The sequence below is a fragment of the Sus scrofa genome, chromosome 9 (assembly GCF_000003025.6).
Source record: "Sus scrofa isolate TJ Tabasco breed Duroc chromosome 9, Sscrofa11.1, whole genome shotgun sequence".
Lineage (NCBI taxonomy): Eukaryota > Metazoa > Chordata > Mammalia > Artiodactyla > Suidae > Sus > Sus scrofa.
The window spans coordinates 32,329,602-32,352,268 of NC_010451.4; the positions used below are offsets into that span (position 1 = coordinate 32,329,602).

The 22,667-nt window shown below is 38.3% G+C and overlaps 1 protein-coding gene across 3 annotated transcripts in view; it reads right to left on the reverse strand.

The window, feature by feature from the left end:
- Positions 3,167 to 22,667, reverse strand: part of TRPC6 (transient receptor potential cation channel subfamily C member 6) — a 106,417-nt gene continuing 86,916 nt past the window's right edge. Inside the window, exons 7-13 of one of the 3 annotated variants that reach the window (XM_003357256.5) lie at positions 21,865 to 22,129; positions 20,072 to 20,267; positions 18,846 to 19,049; positions 16,684 to 16,758; positions 6,800 to 6,883; positions 5,481 to 5,556; positions 3,167 to 4,759 (exon numbers count right to left, since the gene is read on the reverse strand). In XM_003357256.5, the coding sequence (XP_003357304.3) occupies positions 4,608 to 4,759; positions 5,481 to 5,556; positions 6,800 to 6,883; positions 16,684 to 16,758; positions 18,846 to 19,049; positions 20,072 to 20,267; positions 21,865 to 22,129 (1,052 nt within the window). In that variant the 3' untranslated portion in view covers positions 3,167 to 4,607. Of the gene's footprint in view, positions 4,760 to 5,480; positions 5,557 to 6,799; positions 6,888 to 16,683; positions 16,759 to 18,845; positions 19,050 to 20,071; positions 20,268 to 21,864; positions 22,130 to 22,667 lie in introns of those variants that run through there. The other 2 variants (XM_021062700.1, XM_021062701.1) reach the window with 2 other exon arrangements.

Here is a 22,667-nt window from a genome sequence, read left to right on the forward strand (position 1 = left end):
ATGTATAGTATCATGTCATCTGCATACAGTGACAGTTTAATCTCTTCTCTTCCTATATGGATGCCTTTTATTTCTTTTGTTTGTCTAATTGCTGTGGCTAGGACTTCCAAAACTATGTTGAAGAGCAGTGGTGAGAGTGGGCATCCCTGTCTTGTTCCAGATTTGAGTGAGAAGGTTTTCAGTTTTTCCCCATTGATATTATATTTGCTGTGGGTTTATCATAAATGGCTTTGATTATATTCAGGAATGTTCCCTCTATACCCACTTTGGTGAGGGTCTTGATCATGAATGGGTGTTGGACTTTGTCAAATGCTTTTTCTGCATCTATTGAGATGATAATTATGATTTTTTATTTTTCTTTTGTTAATGTGGTGTATGATGTTGATTGATTTATGTATGTTGAACCATCCTTGTGAACCCAACCTGGTCATGGTGTATAATTTTTTTGATTTGTTGGATTCGGTTGGTTAAGATTTTGTTGAGAATTTTTGGATCTATATTCATCAATGATATTGGGCAATAGTTTTCTTTTTTGGTAGTATCTCTGTCTGGTTTTGGAATTAGGGTGATGGTGGCTCATAGAATGTCTTTAGGAGTATTCCTTCTTCAACCGTTTGAAAGAGTTTAAGGAGGATGGGCACCAATTCCTCTTTATATGTTTGATAGAATTCGCCTGTGAAGCCATCTGGTCCTGGACTTTTATTTGTAGGGAGTGTTTTTATGAATCTTCAATTTCATTTTTGAAAGTGTCCACAGAAACGTATATGGTTGTTGCTGTAAATACAGAGTAACGAAGAAACTTCAGTCAATCATTCTACATTCTAATGATTTAAGAAAAAAAATGCACTTTCCTTAATGTGCTGTCTTTCACAGAGTTCATGGTGAATCTCTAACCTCAGCTACTCACATATAAAAGACTCAGAATATATCAGCGTTTTGTATGAAAACAGATGTTTAGCTGAACTTTCAAATTTCATCCCTAGTCGGATACTGAGCTGTACTCCAACACAACTGTTGATGAACTTGCTCACTTGGAAAACTGCTTAGATACGTATAATGCAAAGGTCTGGGTCAGGAATTCATATCCTTTTCTGCTTCTCTCATGACTCCACCTGCACACTCTACATCAAAGGGAGGAGATTTAACTACAATGCAGACCTCACATCCAGAGGTAGGCTGCCATGACTTTCATAAACCCTGCCCGGAACAGGATGACAAAGGATGGTTTCAGAGTGAACACGGAGGCTGTGCTTGTTAGAATCAGATGCAAACCATACTTAGAAGGTGGCACCAGAAGAAACATCTCTGCCTTGGCCTGAAGCTGGAAATTGGGCTAGTGGGTCTATCAGGCATGTGTAAGCCAAGCTGGCTGGTTGGCAAATACTACCTCATAGTCTCTCCCTTTTCATTGAAAACTTACTTTTTTTTGTTTGTTTTGTTTTTTTACTATTCACACAGTGATAAGATTCTTTCATACTGGAATAGGGTGGGATAGAGTGTCCAAATAAAGTCAGTCTGTTCTCCTTGCCATGTCACAGCACTGACTTCACTATTTATCCATTAGTGTCCCATACTCATGCCCAGCTCTTGGCCTTGCTCACACTACCCCCACCTCTTGATCCGCATCTCCATCTTTTATTCTTTTTTTAAATATCTGCAATCCTTTAGTGATTTTTTTTCCATTATAGCTGGTTTACAGTGTTATGTCAATTTTCTACTGTACAGCAAGGTGACCCAGTCACACATACATATATACATTCTTTTTTCTCACATATCATCATGCTCCATCATAAGTGACTAGATATAGTTCCCATCACATACAGCAGGATCTCATTGCTTATCCAATATATCTGCAATCCTTTTGAAGCCAAATTTCTCTTTGCCCATAGCCTTCTTTGACTAATGAGATTGTGTGTCCCTGGACTGGTATATAATGGAAATTTTTTTTTCAGGTACAGCACATTTTCCCTCACCTAGAAGTTGTAATATGAGACAACCACACTCCAAAATAGCCAGTCAAGATCCCAAGTAAGTTCAAGGCCTCCACTGTGAGGCAGGCCTAGGTTTCCTTCAAGGTTCTGAAACTTACCCTATGTGCAAGTTATTTTGCCACCAAGAGCCAATGTTTTCTCATTTCTAAAATGAGGATAATAATAATAGTTCCCTCATATAGCTGTTATAAGCATTAAATTAGATCAAATTATATAGCACATGGAAAGCATTTATCACAGTAGCTGGCACATGCTAGGTGCATGATAAACACTTCTTATAGTTGTATTAAGTCCCATTTCTTTACGTGGTTGAAGGATCCTTGAGGACAGACTCATTTGCTATTCCTTTCAATCCCTGGTAAAGTTTTAAGCCAACAGTAGAATGGGTTCATTTTATATGCCTAGTAAAATCATGTTGAATTTGTGCTATTTCTCAGCTTCAGGGTAAGGAGAACAGCGGGGAGTAAAACTAGGTAGTAATGTATAAACCAAGGCTTCATTTTGGTCACTGGTGGTGGGTCTGCCATGAGGAGTGGGCAGGGCTTAGCCTCAGGGAGTGGCTATATGGTCAGAGCATCACACATCATTGTTCTGTCCTGCTTATGGTACCCAAACTTCCAGAATGTGCCAAATCTCAGAGAAGAAATAGGAGAGAGAGTAGTTTGGATAAACATTTAAACTTCTTAATCACCTAATTTTAAAAAGGTTAAGCTGACCCAACATAAATGCAGAATTTAAAGGCATTGGTCTTGAGACTTTTGAAGGATGGCTCTGCTTTGACCATCATTTGCCAACATGCCTTGAATTAAGTTCTTACTGGAATTTTTAAAGCCTTTCTTAGAAAATACTCTTGGTTTCTTTTTCCATCTTTCAGTTAAAAGGAAATTAGAAGAGATGTCAGTTCATCTACACTTTGAGGAAAATATGTTGACTTCAGGACATACTCATTTTAAACAACAACAGGTGACACTTGACTAAGTGCCTTTTACTGAGGCATCCATAGTCATGCATTTTGCATTTCCTAAAACATATCTTGTCAAGTCATCCCACTCAAAAGACACTGGGAAATCTAAACATCTTTTCTAGAATCTTCTGGACTCGGGCCCATTTTGCTGTCATAAAGTGCTCCTTGGCATGGTGGTCAGTCTCTTGCAGGGCACAACACACACACTTTGTGTATTTAGATTATTTTAATTTGCAAATAGTACATAGGGTATGAGGTTGACTTTTACAATTTCTGAATCAAATATCATCACAAAACATTTGAAAACAGACCTTCTCTGTATCACTAAATAACTTCTCCATAAGTAGTACCCATAAATACAAAATCACTGAATATAAAATCTCAGCTATATTTTTATCTGGTTACATAAAGGTGTTTCTGATTTAAACTCAGTTGAAGTTGGGGCTAAACAGATTCTCTGACCATTTTATCCAAAATGAAATTAAACATTTGCATTTGAAGCCTCTCTTTTAAAGCAGCAATTCCAATCCATGCCTGGCATCATCTCAATGTTGACAGTCTTTGGGTGGCTGAATGGTGAACCTTCATTTTTTCCTTTTAGTTGTTTTAGATATTGTCTTACATTATCAATAAGTAATGGCAACCTCTTGGTAAATGCTCATGAATGCAAATTCCTATTTTCTATATTCTGAGATGAGGGTAGGACATCCTGAGAATAACACGTAAATATTAGCAAATTCCCTCAGCACTTTTTTCCCTTTACATTTGATGCCAAATGTGGGAATTCACCTGTAAAGTCCCTTGGAAATGGCACAATATTGTGCTATAACTGGACCAAATAACCACAATTGTTTGTGGCTTTAATACTTCTCCAATTATGTGGCCAATAATTTTTGTCATGATAAAAAGTACAACATAAAGAGCACTTTTGAGTTCCTATATTGGCTGCAAGAGAAAACAGGACAAGCATTTCACATGTACATTTGCGCGCGCGCACACACACACACACACACACACACACACACACACTCTTGAATTATGCTTCCAGAGTTTGGTAAAGGAAGCACTTTTTCATTGATAAGTGCAGTATTTTCAAAGAGATGAATCAGAAAATTTAGGAAGGATTTAACCCCATTTTATATAGACATTATCAATTATATTCTGTGGGGGCTCACTAGGGGAGATGATTAAACAGTGTTCTCTAAATGGCAAGAAATTATTTTTCTCTAGAATTCAAGTCTAGACGTCACCATCAAGGGATCCACAAAGCAGAAAATGCCTGAAATGCCTGAAATCACCATCACAGGAAGTACCACTGTCTGTGTGTCTACCCCAGCCAGCTGAAACGATTCCCAGGCAGACATTACATGGCGACACATCATCACAATAGTCATACCCAAAAAAGCAGTTTACAAAACAAGCACCAAACAACTGTGCATACTTTTCATCATAAACTGCAATCTTTAGCCTGAATGATGAAATTTAATCACCAAAAATATTAAATAGTAGTCCCAAAGGATAGGATGACCCAAGTTATCTTTGAACTTTCTCTTGTTTAAAAGGTGGTTACACTGGCACTTAAAAAAATAAATCAGAAAATAATATGGCTTCAAGTGGACAAATAAATATGAATTTTTAAGAAAGTCTTTGCATTATCTATTGCTTTCCTCTTGATTTGGCCTCATTGATAATTTCTCCCCAAGTTTTCTAATAAGTTCTGCCAGGTCCTCTGAATTCTGAGATTTTTCTTCAAGGAGTTCATAGCGGAGACTTGAGATGTCTTGTTTAATTTCCTTCAGTTCCCCTTTGAAAAACAAGAGTGATAAGAAGTCAACTGTAAATATTTAGTAATATAGAGAAACTAGTGATTCTGGGATAGATTAAAAGCAGTCTTAATTCCATACATATCTGTATTTTGAATCCTTTCAAAGGGAAACACTTTTTAACAGGGCAGGTTTCTGTTTTTCTCAGCTAAGTATTTTGGTCAAAGAAAAGATTCATAGAGAAAACTTAGAAAAAACATCTTCCTTAAGTAAGTGAAAGGGAAACAGGTGGCAAATGTTACAGGGCTTGGGAGCAATGGCCCTCGCCAACCCCAACCACTTCCTTCTCCCTCCAAGCCCCCCACAGAAATAACACAATCCGATCATTCTCCCTATCTGCGGGTTTTGCATCTGCGAATACAGAGGGTGGACTGTAGTACTTGGGACTACAAGGGACTTGGCATCTGTGGATTTTGGTATTTGCACAGGTCTTGGAATCAATCTCCCTGCAAAAAATGAGGGATGACTATAGTTGCTTATCTAGCGAGCAGCACCTGTCCCCAACAGTGGAGAAAGAGTCTATTTCCCCAGCATGTAGCAGTATTGATGGTTGGCGAGATACTGTCTTCTCATACCCTTGAAACTCGCCCTTCCCACGCCCATCTCTCCTCTCCAGCAGTCCCTCAGCTCTGCGGCAGCTCTGCATCAGGCCCCAGGTCCTGGCTCAGGCTCCGGGGCTGCTTGTCCCTGTGTTCAACTCACCTTCATTCACTTCGTCACTCTCCTTATCTATCTGGGCTTGTAATACATATCTTTTAATGAGCCTCTTCATTATTTTCTAGACAGAGAAAGGAGAAATCCATCTTAGTTTTATGTTAACAATAAATCTCTCATTTGGAATAAGTTTCCAAGTCTTTCTCTCTTCAGTAAGCACTTTAGAAGGGACAGCTATGAAAGAATAAGATGATTTATCCAGAGGGGAATGCATTCCATCTCCAGATTTTAAAAAGGAATTTTCACATCACCAGAGCTAAGGACTCAAAAGTTAGCTCTTGAGAAAAGAATAAGTTTTAGAGTAAACATCTACCTCTCTATGTTCATTGCTTGTATTTTTACTTGAACAATATTCAGTCAAGACACAGCCTTTAAGCTGGGCTGGGTCAAAATTGTACAGTTCTGCACATGGAAATGGAAAATTAAGCAAATGCACCCTCATTTATGGTTTTTCCTCTCCATTATCGAGAAATGCAGACAGTTTTGAATTTATACTTTCTAATAATTTAGTTTCAATGTAACAGTAGTTCTCCAGTATCTGGGCTTCTACCATAAAGATGTTGCTTTTTCTACATACTTTTCATGAAAAGTAAGAAGCTTAGCACATATGCTGGGGGTCCTGGGTGGATACATAGCTAATCAAATCTTACTACCTAAGCCCCAAATTTAATGGTAAACAGTAAAATCCCACTTTCAAGAACTTACTCTAAGAATGGTACATAGATAAGTATGTTCATAGTAGTACTACTTGTAATAGTAAAAAAAAAAAAAAGTCCATCAATAGGTGATTATTTGTACAAAAGAATATTATAGATCCATCAAAATTGATATGAATATATATTTTATGAGGAGAAAAAAATTATTAATCATTATATAAGTATTATTAACTCATCATATAATATTACATATACATTTCTATAATATTAAAATATATATACATTTATATACATACATATAATCATCTGGTAGAATATTCACCAAAAGTAAATAATCTTTATTTCTCAGTGGTGGGGTTTGAGATGATTTTCAATCTCTTTATGTTTTTTGTAAGATAGACTTTTTACAATGAACATGCATATTCTAAATTCCATGATGGCAAAACTTCAATCCGTTTTGTTTACTTACATAGCTCTAGTACTTAGAAAGTGCCTGGTACATGGTAGTTACTCAATATATATTTTTTGAATTAGTGTACTTTTTGATAGTGAACAAATATCATAATAGGTCATTTGCATTTAGAGAATCACAGTTGGAGTTCCTAATTATTACTGATAACTAGACTCATGTCTTTAAAATTTCATGCTTACCTGATATTGTCTTGGAGGATTATTGAAATTATTTAAATGGAAATCTTCCGAGCTCCTTATACTTGATTGTTTACTGTGCCCAAACTGTAATTTGAAAAGAATTTGACATTGATTCTTATTTAATTTTTAAATAATGTGATGGTATTTTATTAGTTACATATGTGAACAAGTAAGGCCTCATATATATAAATAATCTTATCTAAATATAGTGCCATTTTAACTTAGTTTGCTTGATATTCTGTATTCCAAGGCAAATCATAGACACTCTGGGTGTATTCCACCTCTGAGTAGCTCCTAGAGGTTGTTTAAGGACTCAGACTGTGTGGCTGTCAATTATGTTGACATGAGAGTCATGTTTTAACACTTTCACATATACACCCTTGGAGGTGGAAGAGCCAAACAGGCTGGGAAAATAATGATGGTGATCTCAGAAGTCCACTGATGAGGGATCTCAGAAGTCCATGGATGGTGCCAGCATAACTGATGGCACCATCCACACCTGCAGTAGACTGTGACAAAAAACCTGAAGAAACACCAGGGTACGGCTTTGTTGGGGCGTGGGACTCAGGTGCCAAGAAAGCGTGAATAAATCCATTTGAATTTTAGGATCTGTATAGTATCCTATTTGGGGAGCACTTTTCAAATAATATATTTTCTTGGATAGGCAAATAACAAAGTTAAAGCAATCTGCAAGAGAGGTGGTAAAGTACCATATTAGCATGCTAAGAAGAGGACTAAAAAACTCTTTAAGGCATTTTCTAAAAGGAAAAATGGATTTACAAAGAAATAAATAGAAGAAACTTAGCAAAACATGGCATCTACAAATGTATTGGGGGGGGATGCACAATGTTTTCCAAGGAAAAAGAAAATTTAAAAGTATTTACTAAGACAGCCATGATTTATATTTCTCAATGATATCTAAGTGGTTGCAGGGAAAGCTCAATGAGACTCAATAAAATCCTTAACTTTAATGCTGTGATGCTTTAGATGGCCACCTGTTGAATTAAAACAGCTATACATACATTCATCCACCAAACAGGTATGTATTGAGTGTCCTCTATATGTAAGGTGCTGTGCTATGTTCTGGGTATTTAATGAAGGTATTTTATGATCTGCTTGAGTTATAATAATAGAAAAAATATGACAAGGCCTATAAGATTCAAAAAAGCAATATATAATTATAAAGGTACTGTTTATATAGCATCCTTATTTTTTATTAGGGTATAGTTGATTTACAGTGTTATGTCAATTTCTGCCATACAGCATAGTGACCCAGTTATACATATATATACACACACACACACACACACACACACATATATGTTCCTTTTTCACACCATATTTCATCACATTCTAGCCCAAGAGATTGGACATAGTTACCTGTGCTGTATAGTAGGACCCCAATGTTTATTCATTCCAAATGTAGTAGTTTGCATCGCCAAACTCCAAACTCCCTGTCCATCCCACTTCCTCCACCCCTCCCTCCTTGGCAACCACATGTCCACTCTCCCTGTCCATGATCTGTTTCTGTTTTGTAGATAGGATCATTGGTTACATATTTTATATTCCACTCATAAGTTATATTATATGGTATTTGTCTTCTTCGTTCTGACTTACTTCACTCAGTATGAGAATCTCTGGTTGCATCCATGTTGCCACAATGTTGGTATAAAGTGGTACAACCACTTTGAAAAGTATGAGGTTCCTCAAAAAACTAAATATAGAACTACTATATGCTCCAGCAATCCCACTCTTGGCATATATCCAGACAAAACTTTCATTCAAAAAGATGCGTGCACCCCTATGTTCATTGTAGCGCTATTCACAATAGCCAAGACATGGAAACAACCTAAATGTCCATTGACAGATGACAGGATTAAGAAGATGTTGTACATATACAATGAAATAATACTTCCCAGACATAAAAAGGACTGAGAGTGTCCTTTTTCTTGTAGCTATTTCCATTTTTCTTTCACCCTCTCTACAAATGTCAGCAAAATGTCCAGGTTTTTTTACATTAACTTTTAAAAATTAAGATAAAACTATACGATTGACCAAATCAACCAGAGAGGCAGCTTGGATTCTCTAGACGAGCACTGGACTGCTCAAATCTGGCTCTGACACAAGTTAGCTATGAAACACTAGGACTCGGGGAGAAGCTGAAACTCTGTAATCTCTTCTGACAAGGAAAGGAGTGTTCTCTTGACCCCTATGATCCTTCAAATCCTACTTACTAATTTATGTATTTGTGCCACAAATGCAAATATCTTTTTAATAATATTGTTAGTATTTAATTGATCTTAAAATAACATAATTATTCATTTTATTATGACATTATAAAATACAATGATGTTATATCAGATATTATTCCTGGATTTCAAACTATGATTTATACTGTAAAGACATTATTAAACATGATGACCAGAGTCAAGCTCACTTTCATCTTGCAGTTTTTATTTATTTTTGGCCATGCCCTCAGCATGTGGAAGTTCCTGGGCCAGGGGTCAAACCCACACTACAGCAGTGACAATGCAGGATCCTTAACCACTAGGTCGCCAGGGAACTCCCATCCCCCAGTTTTTTATGATAAAGGATGGAGGGTGAAGACAGGTTCATAATCGGAGAGACAAGCTCTAGACAAAGGACTCTTTGTGCATTACGTCCATCTATTCGTAAGCACACAGCCTCAAGGTTGCAAATCATTAATTTGATGTCCTCTTCTTTCATTAGAGGCCACTAACACATCCAAATGGTGTTCATGGCAATAAGAAAGTGAAAAATTATATTTCTTTGGGATTTTTTCTTTTTTGGACATACCCTTGGCATACGGAAATTTGTAGGCCAGAAATCAAATATGAGTCACAGCCATGACCTACATATGTACTTTTCCAGATTATTTTCCCTTATAGGTTATTACAAAATACTGAGTATAGTTCCCTGTGCTATGCAGTAGGTCCCTGCTGGTTATCTATTTTATATATAGTAGTGTGTACATGTGAATCCCAAACTCCTAATCTATCCCTCCCTCCCCTTTCCCTCACTTTCCCTTTCCCTTTGGTAACTTTGTTTTCTATGTCTGTGTGGGTCTATTTCTGTTTTGTAAATAAGTTTACTTGTGTCATTTTTTAGATTCTACATGTAAGCAATATCTTATGCTGTTTTCCTTTGTCTGGGTTGCTTCACTTGGTAATTCTTTATTGTGGGGGATTCTATCCTTCTACAATGTTTGCCAGATTCCCTGGCCTCGACCCCCTTGATGCCAATAACAGCTCCTCTCTCTAGTTATGACAGCCAAGAATGTCCCTGGGTATTAGAAATTTACCACAGACCGCTGGTAGTGTGAATTCAAAATCACCTGTCACTGGGAACCACCAGTAGAGACAAATGGTATAGGTCTAAACAGTTATAAATTCATTTGTATCATTTTTATGTGGCTAAAGAAATATGAACTTGGGAGTTCCTGTCGTTCGTTGCACAGCGGAAATTAATCTGACTAGGAAACATGAAGTTGTGGGTTCGAGCCCTGGCATTGCTCAGCAGATAAGGATCCGGCGTTCCCATGAGCTGTGGTGTAGGTCACAGACTCGGTTCGGATCCCGCATTGCTGTGGCTGTGGTGTAGGCAAAGCAGCTGTAGCTCCGATTGGATCCCTAGCCTGGGAACCTCCATATGTTGTGGATGCGACCCTAAAAATCAAAAAAAAAAAAAAAAAAAAAGAGAGAGAGAAAGAAATAGGAATTTTGGTGCAAAAATAACATAGTTTCTAATGTATGGTAGGTATTCAACAAATACATGTTTAAAAATTGAGTAATACACAAAAAATAGTATGTAAAAAGAAACTTAACCAAAGGTGCAAGAAGCATTATTGCCACTTGGTGGCAGAAAATTCTAATTTATATTTGTTTGATGCACAGCTACTAAAATAGATTGGGAGGTCAAGGGAATTCAGTTGGCAATATGAATATCATTTAAATATTAGTGATTTGGATATTCATAGATGGTACTGACATGTATGATGCAATGAAAGTGGGAAAGGAGAGCTTTCGAGTGGAAGCAGGAAGAATTGGGTGTAAGCTTTGTTTCTAATATGCAAATAATCCTCCAATTCTGAATGAAGAACCACCTGTCCTTTTTTTCCCTCATATATCCTGCATTCTTTATGTTTGCTTCTTTCACTTCCTAGTGATTAGTTTAATATTAGCATCTCTCATCTTGCTGCAGCTTTACTATAGGACTGGAGTTAGGAATACTAAAAACTTGTTTGTTATTCATTAAAAGAACAGGTAAGCCTCAGTCTTCGGAGTTTTTTATGTTGTTGGACATAGTAACAGTTCTGGGAGTCTCCCGTTCCCCACAAGCCTTGAATGGCCTGAGGTGGGATCAAAGCAAGGACCTCAAGAGGTACAGGCGATATGATCAGTCAGCACGTGATGCCATGCGGTACAGTGCTGGCGGAGGAGTAAGAGTGGTCGTGCTCACCTTTTCCCACAAACACATCAAAAAAAACATGTCTACATGTAAAACGACTTGCACAGAATATCTCTCGAATGCTGGCAGAACTTAAACCTCCAAAGAGGGCAAGAAACTCTTGACATAACTGGGTAGAAAAAAAGCTTTCACTTTGGAATCAAGCAGATGTGGATTTGAATACTGGCTCTGTCACTGTCTGAAATGGGACTTGGAGAAAGTCACTTCACCTCTTTTATCCTCTAGTTTCTCCTGTATAAAATAGGGGGAAAGAAAATTACCTACTTCCTAGAGCTAGCATGAGGATTAAAGACAGAAGGTGTGTAGAATGGGAGAATGGGTAGCTTGACTTACAGTTGGTTTGGTACAAGTGTCAAGAGCTCTTATTACTATAAGGAAGGGCAAATATCTACCTGTGGCTTTAGGTCTATTTTATGGTTAGTTTTAACCTGTTCTATTTTTTCTTTTCTTTTCTTTCTTTTTCTTCTTTCTTTTTAGGGCCATATCTGCGGCATATGGAGGTTCCCAGGCTAGGGGTGGAATCAGAGCATAGCCACCGGGCTATACCACAGCCACAGCAACACCAGATCCAAGCAGTGTCTGGAACCTATACCACAGCCCACTGATGTGAGCAATGCGAGATCCTTAACCCACTGAGTGAGGCCAGGAAGGAACCTGCATCCTCATGGATACTAGTTAGATTCACTTCCACTGAGCCATGACGGGAACTCCTAAGCTGTTCTGTTTTTTTCTAGAGATATTTTGCTAAATATTGCTTTTAACTAATGTGTCCATGTTCATGACTAAGTCATTCAGAGAATGAAACAGTCAGTGATTCCTATACCAGATGAGCATTAGAATCCTTTTTTTTTTTTTTTTTTTTGATATTTAGGGTTGCATCTGTGGCACACAGAGGTTCCCAGGCTAGGGGTCTAATTGGAGCTACAGCTGCCAGCCTACGCCAGAGCCACAGCAACGTGGGATCTGAGCTGCTTCTGCAACCTACACCACAGCTTACAGAAACACCAGATCCTTAACCCACTGAGTGAGGCCAGGGATCAAACCTGCAACCTCATGGTATCTAGTTGGATTCGTTTCCACTGTGCTATGACAGGAACTCCTAGAATCTTTTAAGGACTTACTAATAATACACACTTCCAGGCCCCAATACAGAGATTTTTAATTCGATAGACCTCGAGAAGAGGATAGGCAATCTGTACAAAATCATCAGGAGAAGTGGCTCTGGTGATAGTCACAAACTGGAACCACTAAATGTATAATTGCTTCATCAGATACAATGATGACCTGACTGACCTAATTAAAAGTTAACGGGTATAGATCCTGGATATGTAATTGATTTAAAAAACCCTTCACATCTCATTCAATCCAGGGCAAAATGGACCCAAAGTACTAAAATGATATGTTGATGCTCCATGTTGGTCTACTGACTGGGGTGTAAAACCCGCTCTGAAACTGGCAACACGAAGTTGATCTCTTCTAGAGCTGGAACAACACAAATATTCAAGAAGTTCTTTGGCATTTTCAGGTTTATACACACAATGCAGTATGGCAAAAGCTGACTATTACATTATGCCATCTTTTCAGACTGTATACCTTATTTTAAATTTTTAAAAAATTTTTGGCCACCCCATGGCACATGGAGTTCCTCAGCCAGGGATCAGACACAAGCTGAAGTTGTGACCTACACTGCAGCTGTGGCAACACTGGAACCTTTAACCCACTGTGCTGGGCCAGGGATGGAACTGCATCTTGGTGCTACAGAGAGGCTGCTGATCCCACCGTGCCACTCAGGAACTCTCAGACTGTATACCTTAAAAGCTAAAGCTAGCAACCACCTAAGTCAGTGACCTTTGGAGCTGAGGGATATTACAGAAAATATTTTTAAAAAGGTCTGCTTACTTTGTTTCAAAAAAGTATTTTTATGTGGCTCACCTGACTGATTGCTCTAGGGTAAATGGAACAGATGTGAAGGAAGCAGTTGTGAAGAAAGTTTTATGCAACCTAACCACTTCAAGGAGTCAGAAAGAAGATCCCAGTGAAACAGAAACTAAACTGTGTTATTTTACTTTTGACTATACCTATGGCATATGGAAATTCTGGTGCCAAGAATCGAACCCATGCCACAGCAGCAACCGAAGCCACAGCAGTGAAAACACAGAGTTCTTAACCTGCTGAGCCACCAGGGAACTCCCAAACTGTCATTTTAGATGTAAACTTTATAAAAAAGAATGAGCAAGAGCCATGCAAATTGGGTAAAGAAAAACACACCATGACAGTTTTTCTGAGTACATATCAATGTCGAACCTCTTCCAGGAAACCATCCCAGCAACAACAGGCAAAGATGATTGGAAATGATTGCTTTAAAAAACATTTTCACAGAAATACAGTTAATGCATCAAGCAAAAGCAGAAGATGTGAAATGTGCCGCAATTCTGTTCATTGCAAACTTAGATGGCAAAGGAAAATAGACACTTGTGATGATTTGGTCCTCTAGAAATCAAATGCCAAGACAAAGTTAGAAGTATGAAATGTATTCAGAATCATGCCTCTGAAAGATAATGGGAAGTGGGAGCAGAAGGCAGAAAAGGCTTACAGACTGTGAGGCTTGGCTCACCTATGAAAGAGGAAAAGGAAAGAAGATTGAGAAAGTCAGCCAGCCCAAACGGGAGCTCCAGCACAGGCTGCCTGCCCCAGGAGGGGTCCTGCATTGGCCAGGACCTAAAGAGCATGGACATGGCGGTGTCAGTGCAAAAATGTTGCCTGCCATATAAGTAAATAAAGGATGCTGCAGCCATCAAGTCATCGCATCACGCCACCCCAACAGTAAACCAGAGGGGGCTCAGGATGGAAACAGGATTCCTGCCATCCAGCAGTCAGCCACTAGCGCCTCCTCCACTGATGCACCCTCAGGAGACTGGCGATGAGAAAGCATAGGATTCTGGCCCCAGATAGCTGAGGTGCATATTGAAGGATGATTTCAATGGGCCCTGACTTTTGTATCTTCCCATACATAGAAAAGTGCTCAATTCCTTCACTTGAGAAATCTGGTTTCCTTTAAGTAACAGTAAGCTTTTTTTTTTTTTTTTTTTTTTTTTTTTTTTTTTAGGGCTGCACCCAAGGCATATGGAAGTTCCCAGGCTAGGGGTGGAATCGGAGCTACAAGTGCTGGCCTACACCACAGCCACAGCCACAGCCATGCAGGATCCAAGACTCGTCTGCGACCTACACCACAGCTCACCAACCTACTGAGTGAGGCCAGGGATTGAACCTGCAGCCTCATGGATACTAGTCAGATTCATTTCTTCTGTGCCACGATGTGGATTCCCGAGGTAACAGTAATCTTTTGACTTTCTGACTCCCTGGTCTTTTGCTGCAAAAACTCTCACATATCCTGGCTCCTCCCTTACCTCTTGGGAGCAGTACCTCAGAGATATCTGAGAGCCCGGTGCCCTGGGCTCAAGTCCTTGGTTTGGTCTACCAAATAAAACGAAATTCTCACCTTTTAGGTTGTGCATTTTTCAGCCAGCAGAGGGAGAGCTAAGGGGACTCCCAAAGATACTTGCAACTGGAGGCTGTCCACTGACTAAACCCCTTGAAGCAGGCTCTTTCTTGAAAGAAAATATGAGCCATGCATCTCTGTGGCTATTATAATTAATAGTCATTCAAAAGGGTCTCCAGAAGGTTCAACTGACATTGGAATCAACATTTTATTGATCTAGCACAGAGGTCAGATACTGCGGGCTTAATATTGCTCTTTAAGAGTTTGTTTTAATCTGAGGTTGAAATAAATGCTAGTAGAAAGTGTAAAGTAGCCCAAGTCTTGTTTAAAAGATATGTATTTTTCATAGAATTAAAACATTTTATTTTCTACATTTTTGGAGAAACTACAAAGAAAATAAAATTACTTGATTTGAAAGATACTATAGTTTCTATCCTAAAGAAAAAAAGGCATTTTGATCCACTTGAATTTTTTTTAATGTTTGTCCAGTGTTTATAGTTATGCACTCATCATGTTTTCAGCACAAATAATTTCTTACTGGAAACTATAAAACCCAACTTACACTGACCTATTTTAGAAAAAAATTGATTTATAGTCAAGTAACAAAAAGCTGCTTCTCTATAATGAATACTCATATCCGTATAACAGTGTTTGTAATTTACAAAACATCAGCTGAATCTCCCAAACAATCTTGTGTGATGGGCTGTACACCTTGATCTTGCCTACTCTGTAGATGACGAAATTAAGATTCAGGGAAGTTGCTAAAGTGGTAGAGGTGAGATGAAATACCAGTCTTCTGACTACTTAGTTGAATACTCTTACTATATCAATACGATATCAATACTTAAGAGCATTCCTATTTTGTTGGAGGAGATAAACTACTTAGCTTAAAAAAACAAAACAGCATCTCTCCTTGGCACTTGTGTCCCACGAGGTGGCCCTGGAGCAGAGTTCTGGCTAATGAGATAGAATAACAGAAATTACTGGGAGGCATCTCTGAAGATGGTGGCAGACTGAGCTGGCAGCCCACTTTTCCTTTGCCCCATCCCTTCTTCATGCCCTGAGAAGTGGGTATGATGTCTGGAGGTGTCATCTTGCATCTGACTATGACCAAAATCCAGGAGACTCAGACTCCCCCCTAACAACAGCCCTTTACTGCCAACTCTGGAGAGTTAAATGAGAAGGGGAAAAACAACTGTCTTGTTTATACCACCATGAATGTTATTTGTTGTGGTTTTTTGTTTTGTTTTGTTTTTTTACTATAGGCAACTGAATGCAAATCCCACCGGATGCATTGCCCTTCTAATCAATTCACTCATAATTTCTCTCAGCAATAAGCATTTATTGGGCCCCTCCTATATGCCTGCTATAAGGATAAAGCAAAAGTCCTCTTCATCCAGGATTTTACCACTCCCAATTAGGGAGCTGATGCAGCTCCAGGGCACATTGCTCATTATAAGCTGTGCTGACTCCAGTAGCCACTGAATTCTCAGGGTGCCCTTTTTGACAGCTTCTTGATTACTGACAAGTAAGGAGGCCCTGCTAAGTGCAAATAGTCTCCACAGCGGCCAAGAATTAAGTTCAGGTCCTTGACAGATCCCTCTTTTATTTTAATTTTTCCTTCTTTATCTTATAAGTCCTAAATTCCATTACCCATAAGTATCCCAAAATATGTGTTTAATATCTGTCTTAAACACCTATATAATTCTTTTTACTGATGATTTGGACAGAGGCTTACTTTCACCTCTCAATAACAGATCCTTTGAGCATGGTTAAAATCGTTAATTTTTTTAATGTAGCTACTGTTTCTTGAATTTGCTTCTGAACATTTGATCTCTTCTCGGAGAAGATAAGCCTGATTAGATGCATGGCTTCATACTTTCAAACGTGATCTTACCTGTTTTTTGTCAAGTGATAGTTTTGAAAGGTCTTCATGACTTCCCAAAATTCCAAATTTCTTTTCTTCATTTCTCTTTTAAAGAGAGAAAGTAAAATGAGTACCATTGCTAATTGTATATTTGGAATTATAAAACGAATTTTACTCTATTCTATATTTTAAAAGCCATCTGGTCTAATTCTCCATCAAGTTTCAATGAGAGAAACATACTCTCTTAGGAGCCTTCCCTTTGGGAAGAACTTAGACATTTCCTTTGGACATGAATTGTCTTAGGTTGCAGTTCCACCCACACTTGTAAACTACACACTTAATAACATTAAGTGAGGGAAATTTTTGCCACTCAACCCACTAAGTTTTGTAAGTTATACATCTGGGAGAGCACCAAAGATGGCATATTTTGCCAAAACTACTGTATAAAATAATCCTAATAACTTTAAAAAGGGCATTTTTACATATATATCTGATTTGATTTTCACAATGTGGATGTAATTTTTATTCCCATATTACAATTGAGGAAATTAGAGCTCAGGGAGCTTAACTTGAAAGTCCCAGGTAGGAAGCAGCAAATACAGCAGGAATTACAACATTTCCCTTTTATTCAATAATAGAATATCATAATTCCAAGGAACCTTTATAATCATTTGGCTCAAGTGTCCACCCAGTGTAGGAAAATCTATAAATTCCTAAAGTTGGTCATCCAGCATTTACTGATTACTCACTAGGATGGGAGCTCACTATTTCCTAAGACAGCCCACCACTTGGTTGAGCAGATCTTGTTGTTACAAATTGGTTTTTTAGGTAGAACTAAAATTTAACCACCTGCAACTTTTTCCCATTGCCTCCCTTCCTATTTTTGAAGAGAGGGAAAAAAAAAGGCAAATGTGTTTCCTTATCTAGATTGGCAATTATAAAGATATTCATTTTATTACCTTCAGTCCTGCTACTGATGAAGCAGCCAGCCCCTTCACATCCCCACCATGAGACACCACATCGTACCTGTCCCCTTCCGGCCCCCTCCTCTAGAGGCATCTAGTCTTGCAGAGCTACTCGAGGATGAAGAATTCTGACCCCTGCAGTAGCCTCCCCACCCTCCTCTATTCCACAAGCATTCCATACGTACTCCACACACTTCTGTTTTTTTGGTCTTTTTTTGTCTTTTTAGGGCCGCAGGTGCAGCATAGGAGGTTCCCAGGGTAGGGGTCGAATCAGAGCTGCAGCTGCCAGCCTGTGCCACAGCCACAGCCACTCCAGATCTGAGCCACCACGTCTGTGACCTGCACCACAGCTCATGGCAATGCCAGATCCCTAACCACTGAAAGAGGCCTGGGATCAAACCTGTGTCCTCATGGATGCTAGTTAGATTCCTTTCTGCTGAGCCATGATGGGAACTCCCTAGATTTTTTTTTTTTTTCCTTGAACTACTTAAGGCCATGCCTGGTCTCCCACAGTACATGTGAGCAATTGATTTCTGAACTTTTCGATGTTTCTTTTTAAATTTATTTTTATTTAAGAGTCTACCAGGTCAAGTCCTAATCAGCTAGCTGTATAAACTGAAGGTACACAATACTGAAACTGTATAAATTGAGATATTATAAATATACTTAGTAGTCTAAATTGGAGGTGAAGTGAGGGACATGTAGCAACAACAGCAAAAATGGGGGTCCAGAATAGCTCTCCCTTCCAGTGCCTATCCAACTCGCACAAAGCATTATTTTAGTTATATTTCATGAATGCTTCCTAAGTTTTTAAGTAGAAAATGTCCAGTTTGCTCCTAATAAAGACATAAGCCAAATGACTTCTGTGCTAAGTGAATACAGTTGGGAATGGATGGACATACCATCACAGATTGCTTCTTTATAAAGGAATGTGGTATAGTGGTTATAATGATCTCAGTGTTTAAAAATAGGAGTTCCCATCGTGGCTCAGTAGGTTCAGGACCTGACACAGTGTTTTATGAGGATGCCTCACTCAGTGAGTTAAGGATCCAGCATTCCCACAAGCTGCAGCTGTTGTCACTGTGGCTGTGGCATAGGCCAGCAGCTGCAGCTCCTATTTGACCCCTAGCCTGGGAACGTCTATATGCTGCAGGTATGGTCATAAAAAGAAAAAAAATCTATCTATTGATCTATCAAATAAAATTTTAAATTATCATGTCAAGTCACCTTGTTCATTTCTGCATCCTCCTGGAAACCCTTTTTATGGCCCTGGAACAACTCGGAAATCCATTTTTTAAGCCTCAGTAAGAGATAAAACAGGGACTTTGGACTTGGCACCAGGTTGAAGGGAACAGGAAGAGTTCTTCCTTCCTCAAAGTAGGAGAACCAAAGTTTGGCCCTTGCAAATTTCCATTCCACATCAGCGTCATCCTACGCAAATAAACATGACAGTTCAGCAAGGAAATGCATACACAGAGTTACTGGGATGCTCAGACCCCAAAGACAGCTCAAAGATTTTTCAAGAATATTAAGGTAGTACCCCCACTCTTTTGCTAAATCTGCCTAAAATTTTACCAGGCTTAGAGAACTACAGATCTTAAAACCTGCATGTGTTTATAAATACACTGAAGTATAAACGTATTTTCCCATATTCTGAAAAACTCTATGAAAAATTATTCACTCTTTTTATTCTTCAGCAGACCACTACTTAGATATCTAACTTGGGACACAAATCAAAATTTCTGGAATAAAAATTTATCACTGTAAATTTGAGAAAGGGTCAAGTTTGACCATCACTCAAAATAAGATTTGGAGAATAGTGATATTTGTAAGTAATAACCTTTTGAAATAAATATAAATTCATGCTGATATAGTATTTCTAAAGGGTTTTAAAATAGCAATAACGAATCACACAACATTTCTCCTTCTTATACCTTAGTATCCCCCACACCACAAGATGTTGTGTTCAGAAGCAATGCATTAAAATTTTCACTAGATTGGAGTTCCCATCGTGGTGCAGTGGAAACAAATCCGACTAGGAACTGTGAGGTTGCGGATTCGATCCCTGGCCTTGCTCAGTGGGTTAAGGATGTAGCATTGCCGTGAGCTGTGGTGTAGGTTGCAGATGTGGCTCGGATCTGGTGTTGCTGTGGCTCTGGCATAGGCTGGCAGCTGTAGCTCCTGTTAGACTCCTAGCCTGGGAACCTCCATATGCCGTGGGTGCAGCCCTACAAGGACAAAAGACAACAACAAAAAGATTTTTACTCGATTACCACATATAAAGTATGTAAAAAGTACAGATATTCTATAGTGTATGTAAAGTTTATAAAGAAGTATAGAAAAAAGGAAAAGAAGAAAGAGAAAACAGTATCCTTTCACTACCATTGCTGAGTTGATCCCTGGAATAGTTAAAACATGTGGGCACACAGTATACAAATGCATAGAGCTTATACCTCTATTTCCTGGAACGAACTGTTGATCATTGCAATTAACATGTTTAGCAAAACAATGACCATCGTAACATTGTAGACTCCGTAAAGAACATAACCGATGTTTTCAATGAATTTGTGATTATAGTTGATGACCACTGATTTCACTTCAGAAAGTCCGAATATAGCCCAAAATAGTGTCTTAAAACTCTCCTCCACTCTGGGGGAAAAAAAAAAAAGTAGAGAAAGGAAACAATAAAGTATACAAATAAATGATAATGGTACCATGATAAAAGTGAGTTTATGGAGTGCTTTTGAAAATTACTAGATATCCATGAGCAAATTCTTAACTTTTCCTGAATCTCAGTTTTCTTTTCTGTAAAATGGATACAATAACTATTTCCAGGATTGTTGCAAGGATGAGGTAAAATTGTGTGCCTGAAACACATAGCTCACTATCTGGCAAGCAAGCACTCAATAAGCGCTACCATAACTTCATGACCACATATATTAACACTTAAATAATCCATGGATTTAAATAATCCATAACTTTGGCAATAGAAATGTTCAATGTATTCTTTAATAAAAACTGTGATATTTGTTAGAGTCCTTTTGGATTTTCTGCTCATCTATACTTCTGCTAATATCTAATACATAGAAAACAATATATGGGTCTTAAGGTATTTTATGGAAAATATGACAATGTAAATCTATCAATGTTACCAAAATCACTGACATGTCTTAGGTAGGAATTTCAATGCTTTAGGCATAATTATTGACCAAAGCTAAGCCTCTCTGCTTAGCCTAGGTGGTTTCATTTCTCTCATAAACTGAACTTCACAGGAATATGGGTAATAATAGCTATACTTTGGTCAATATTTTTCATTATAACACCAAATATCTAATATTTGAGTAATCTATTCCAAACACACTTTATTAAAAAAACACCTGTTTCCATGGTGAACATAAGTCAAAACTCTTGACACTATTGAAAAGATCCAACAAATTGAATTAGGAAGCAGCTCTGGTCAGTGTCCCAGGAGTCTCTGGTAAGCACAAGGTTACAGCAGTTAAGAGCTCAGATGCTAGAGTCAATGGCTTTTCTCCATACTAGCAACTATGCAACATTCAACACATCACTTAACTTTCCTGAAATTCAGTTTCCTTTATTTTGTGAAACAGAGATCATAAAATGATGTGTGTGAGGTAGTTCCTCGCCCTAAAAATGTTAGCTATTATTGCCCAATATTAGGAAGGTGCCTACATTTTTAATTCTTCTAACTCATTTTATTTTTGTTTTTTTAATTATTAAAGTATACTTGATTTACAATGTTTCGTCAAGTTCTCCTACACAGCAAAATGACCCAATCACACACATTTCCCTGCGCTGTACAACTCATTTTAAAATCCTCCCACTTGCTAAAGAGTTACAGAGAATTCTTTACCAAAAGTTTTTATTTTTTTTTTTTTTTTTTTTTTGCTGTTTTTTGGGGCTGTACCCACAGCATTTGGAAGCTCCCAGACTAGGGGTTGAATCAGAGCTACGGCTGCTGGCCTACACCACAGCCACAGTAATTGAGGATCTGAGCTGCATCTGAGACCTACACCATAGCTCATGGCAATTCCAGATCCCCAACCCATTGAGTGAGGCCAGGGATTGAACCTCATCCTCATGGATACTAGTCGGATTCATTTCTGCTACACCACAACAGGAACTCCCACAAAACATCATTTATCCTAGGATGTATATGAACACGGCTAAGTTAACATTCAGTTAATCTACAATCTTTGTAATCAAAATATCTGAAAGCACATACGTTGTGAAGGCTTCATTTTGTTTTGCACCAATATAGTAGGAGTAGAGATTGAACATTCCAATCATAAAGGCCACAAATACCATGATGAATATGACCATGAACTTGAAGATGTCTTTTACTGTTCTTCCAAGAGATATCTGCAGAGGTCCAAAGCTTTCATTTGCTGGTAAAATGTAGGCTATTCTGGAGAAACTTAAAACTACAGCAATTGCATAAAGACCTTCAGATATAATTTGAGGATCAGAGGGGTCCCACTTTATCCTGGCTAGGAAAAAGCAAAGACAAGAGATATGGTGAGTTTATTTAAGTTTTTTATTTAGGTAACTTCTTTTGTGGGATTAACAATCCAGTTCTCAATGGAAGTCTCATATCTTAAAGGGCTTCTTTAAGTGTCATGTATATTTGAGCTTCTAAATTTATTGAGAAATGAATTACCTGGTTTGCTGGCAGAGTGTATCAGAATGGTTAAGATGTTCAAACTGTGGAATTCTCAGTATATACAAAAATGCCAGTATCTATCTATTTATTTATCTATCTAAAATCAGCTGGAAGAGGAGTTCCCAGTGTGGCTCTACAGCAGTAATGAACCTGACTAGTATCCAGGAGGATGCAGGTTCGATCCCTGGCCTCACTCAGTGGGTTAAGGATCTGGCATTGCCATGAGCCATGGTTTAGGTCACAGACACCGCTCGGATCTGAAGTTGCTGTAGTTGTGCTTAGGCTGGCAGCTGCAGCTCCAATTCAACCCCTAGCCTGGGAACTTTCATATGCCACAGGTGTGGTCCTAAAAATAAAAATAAATT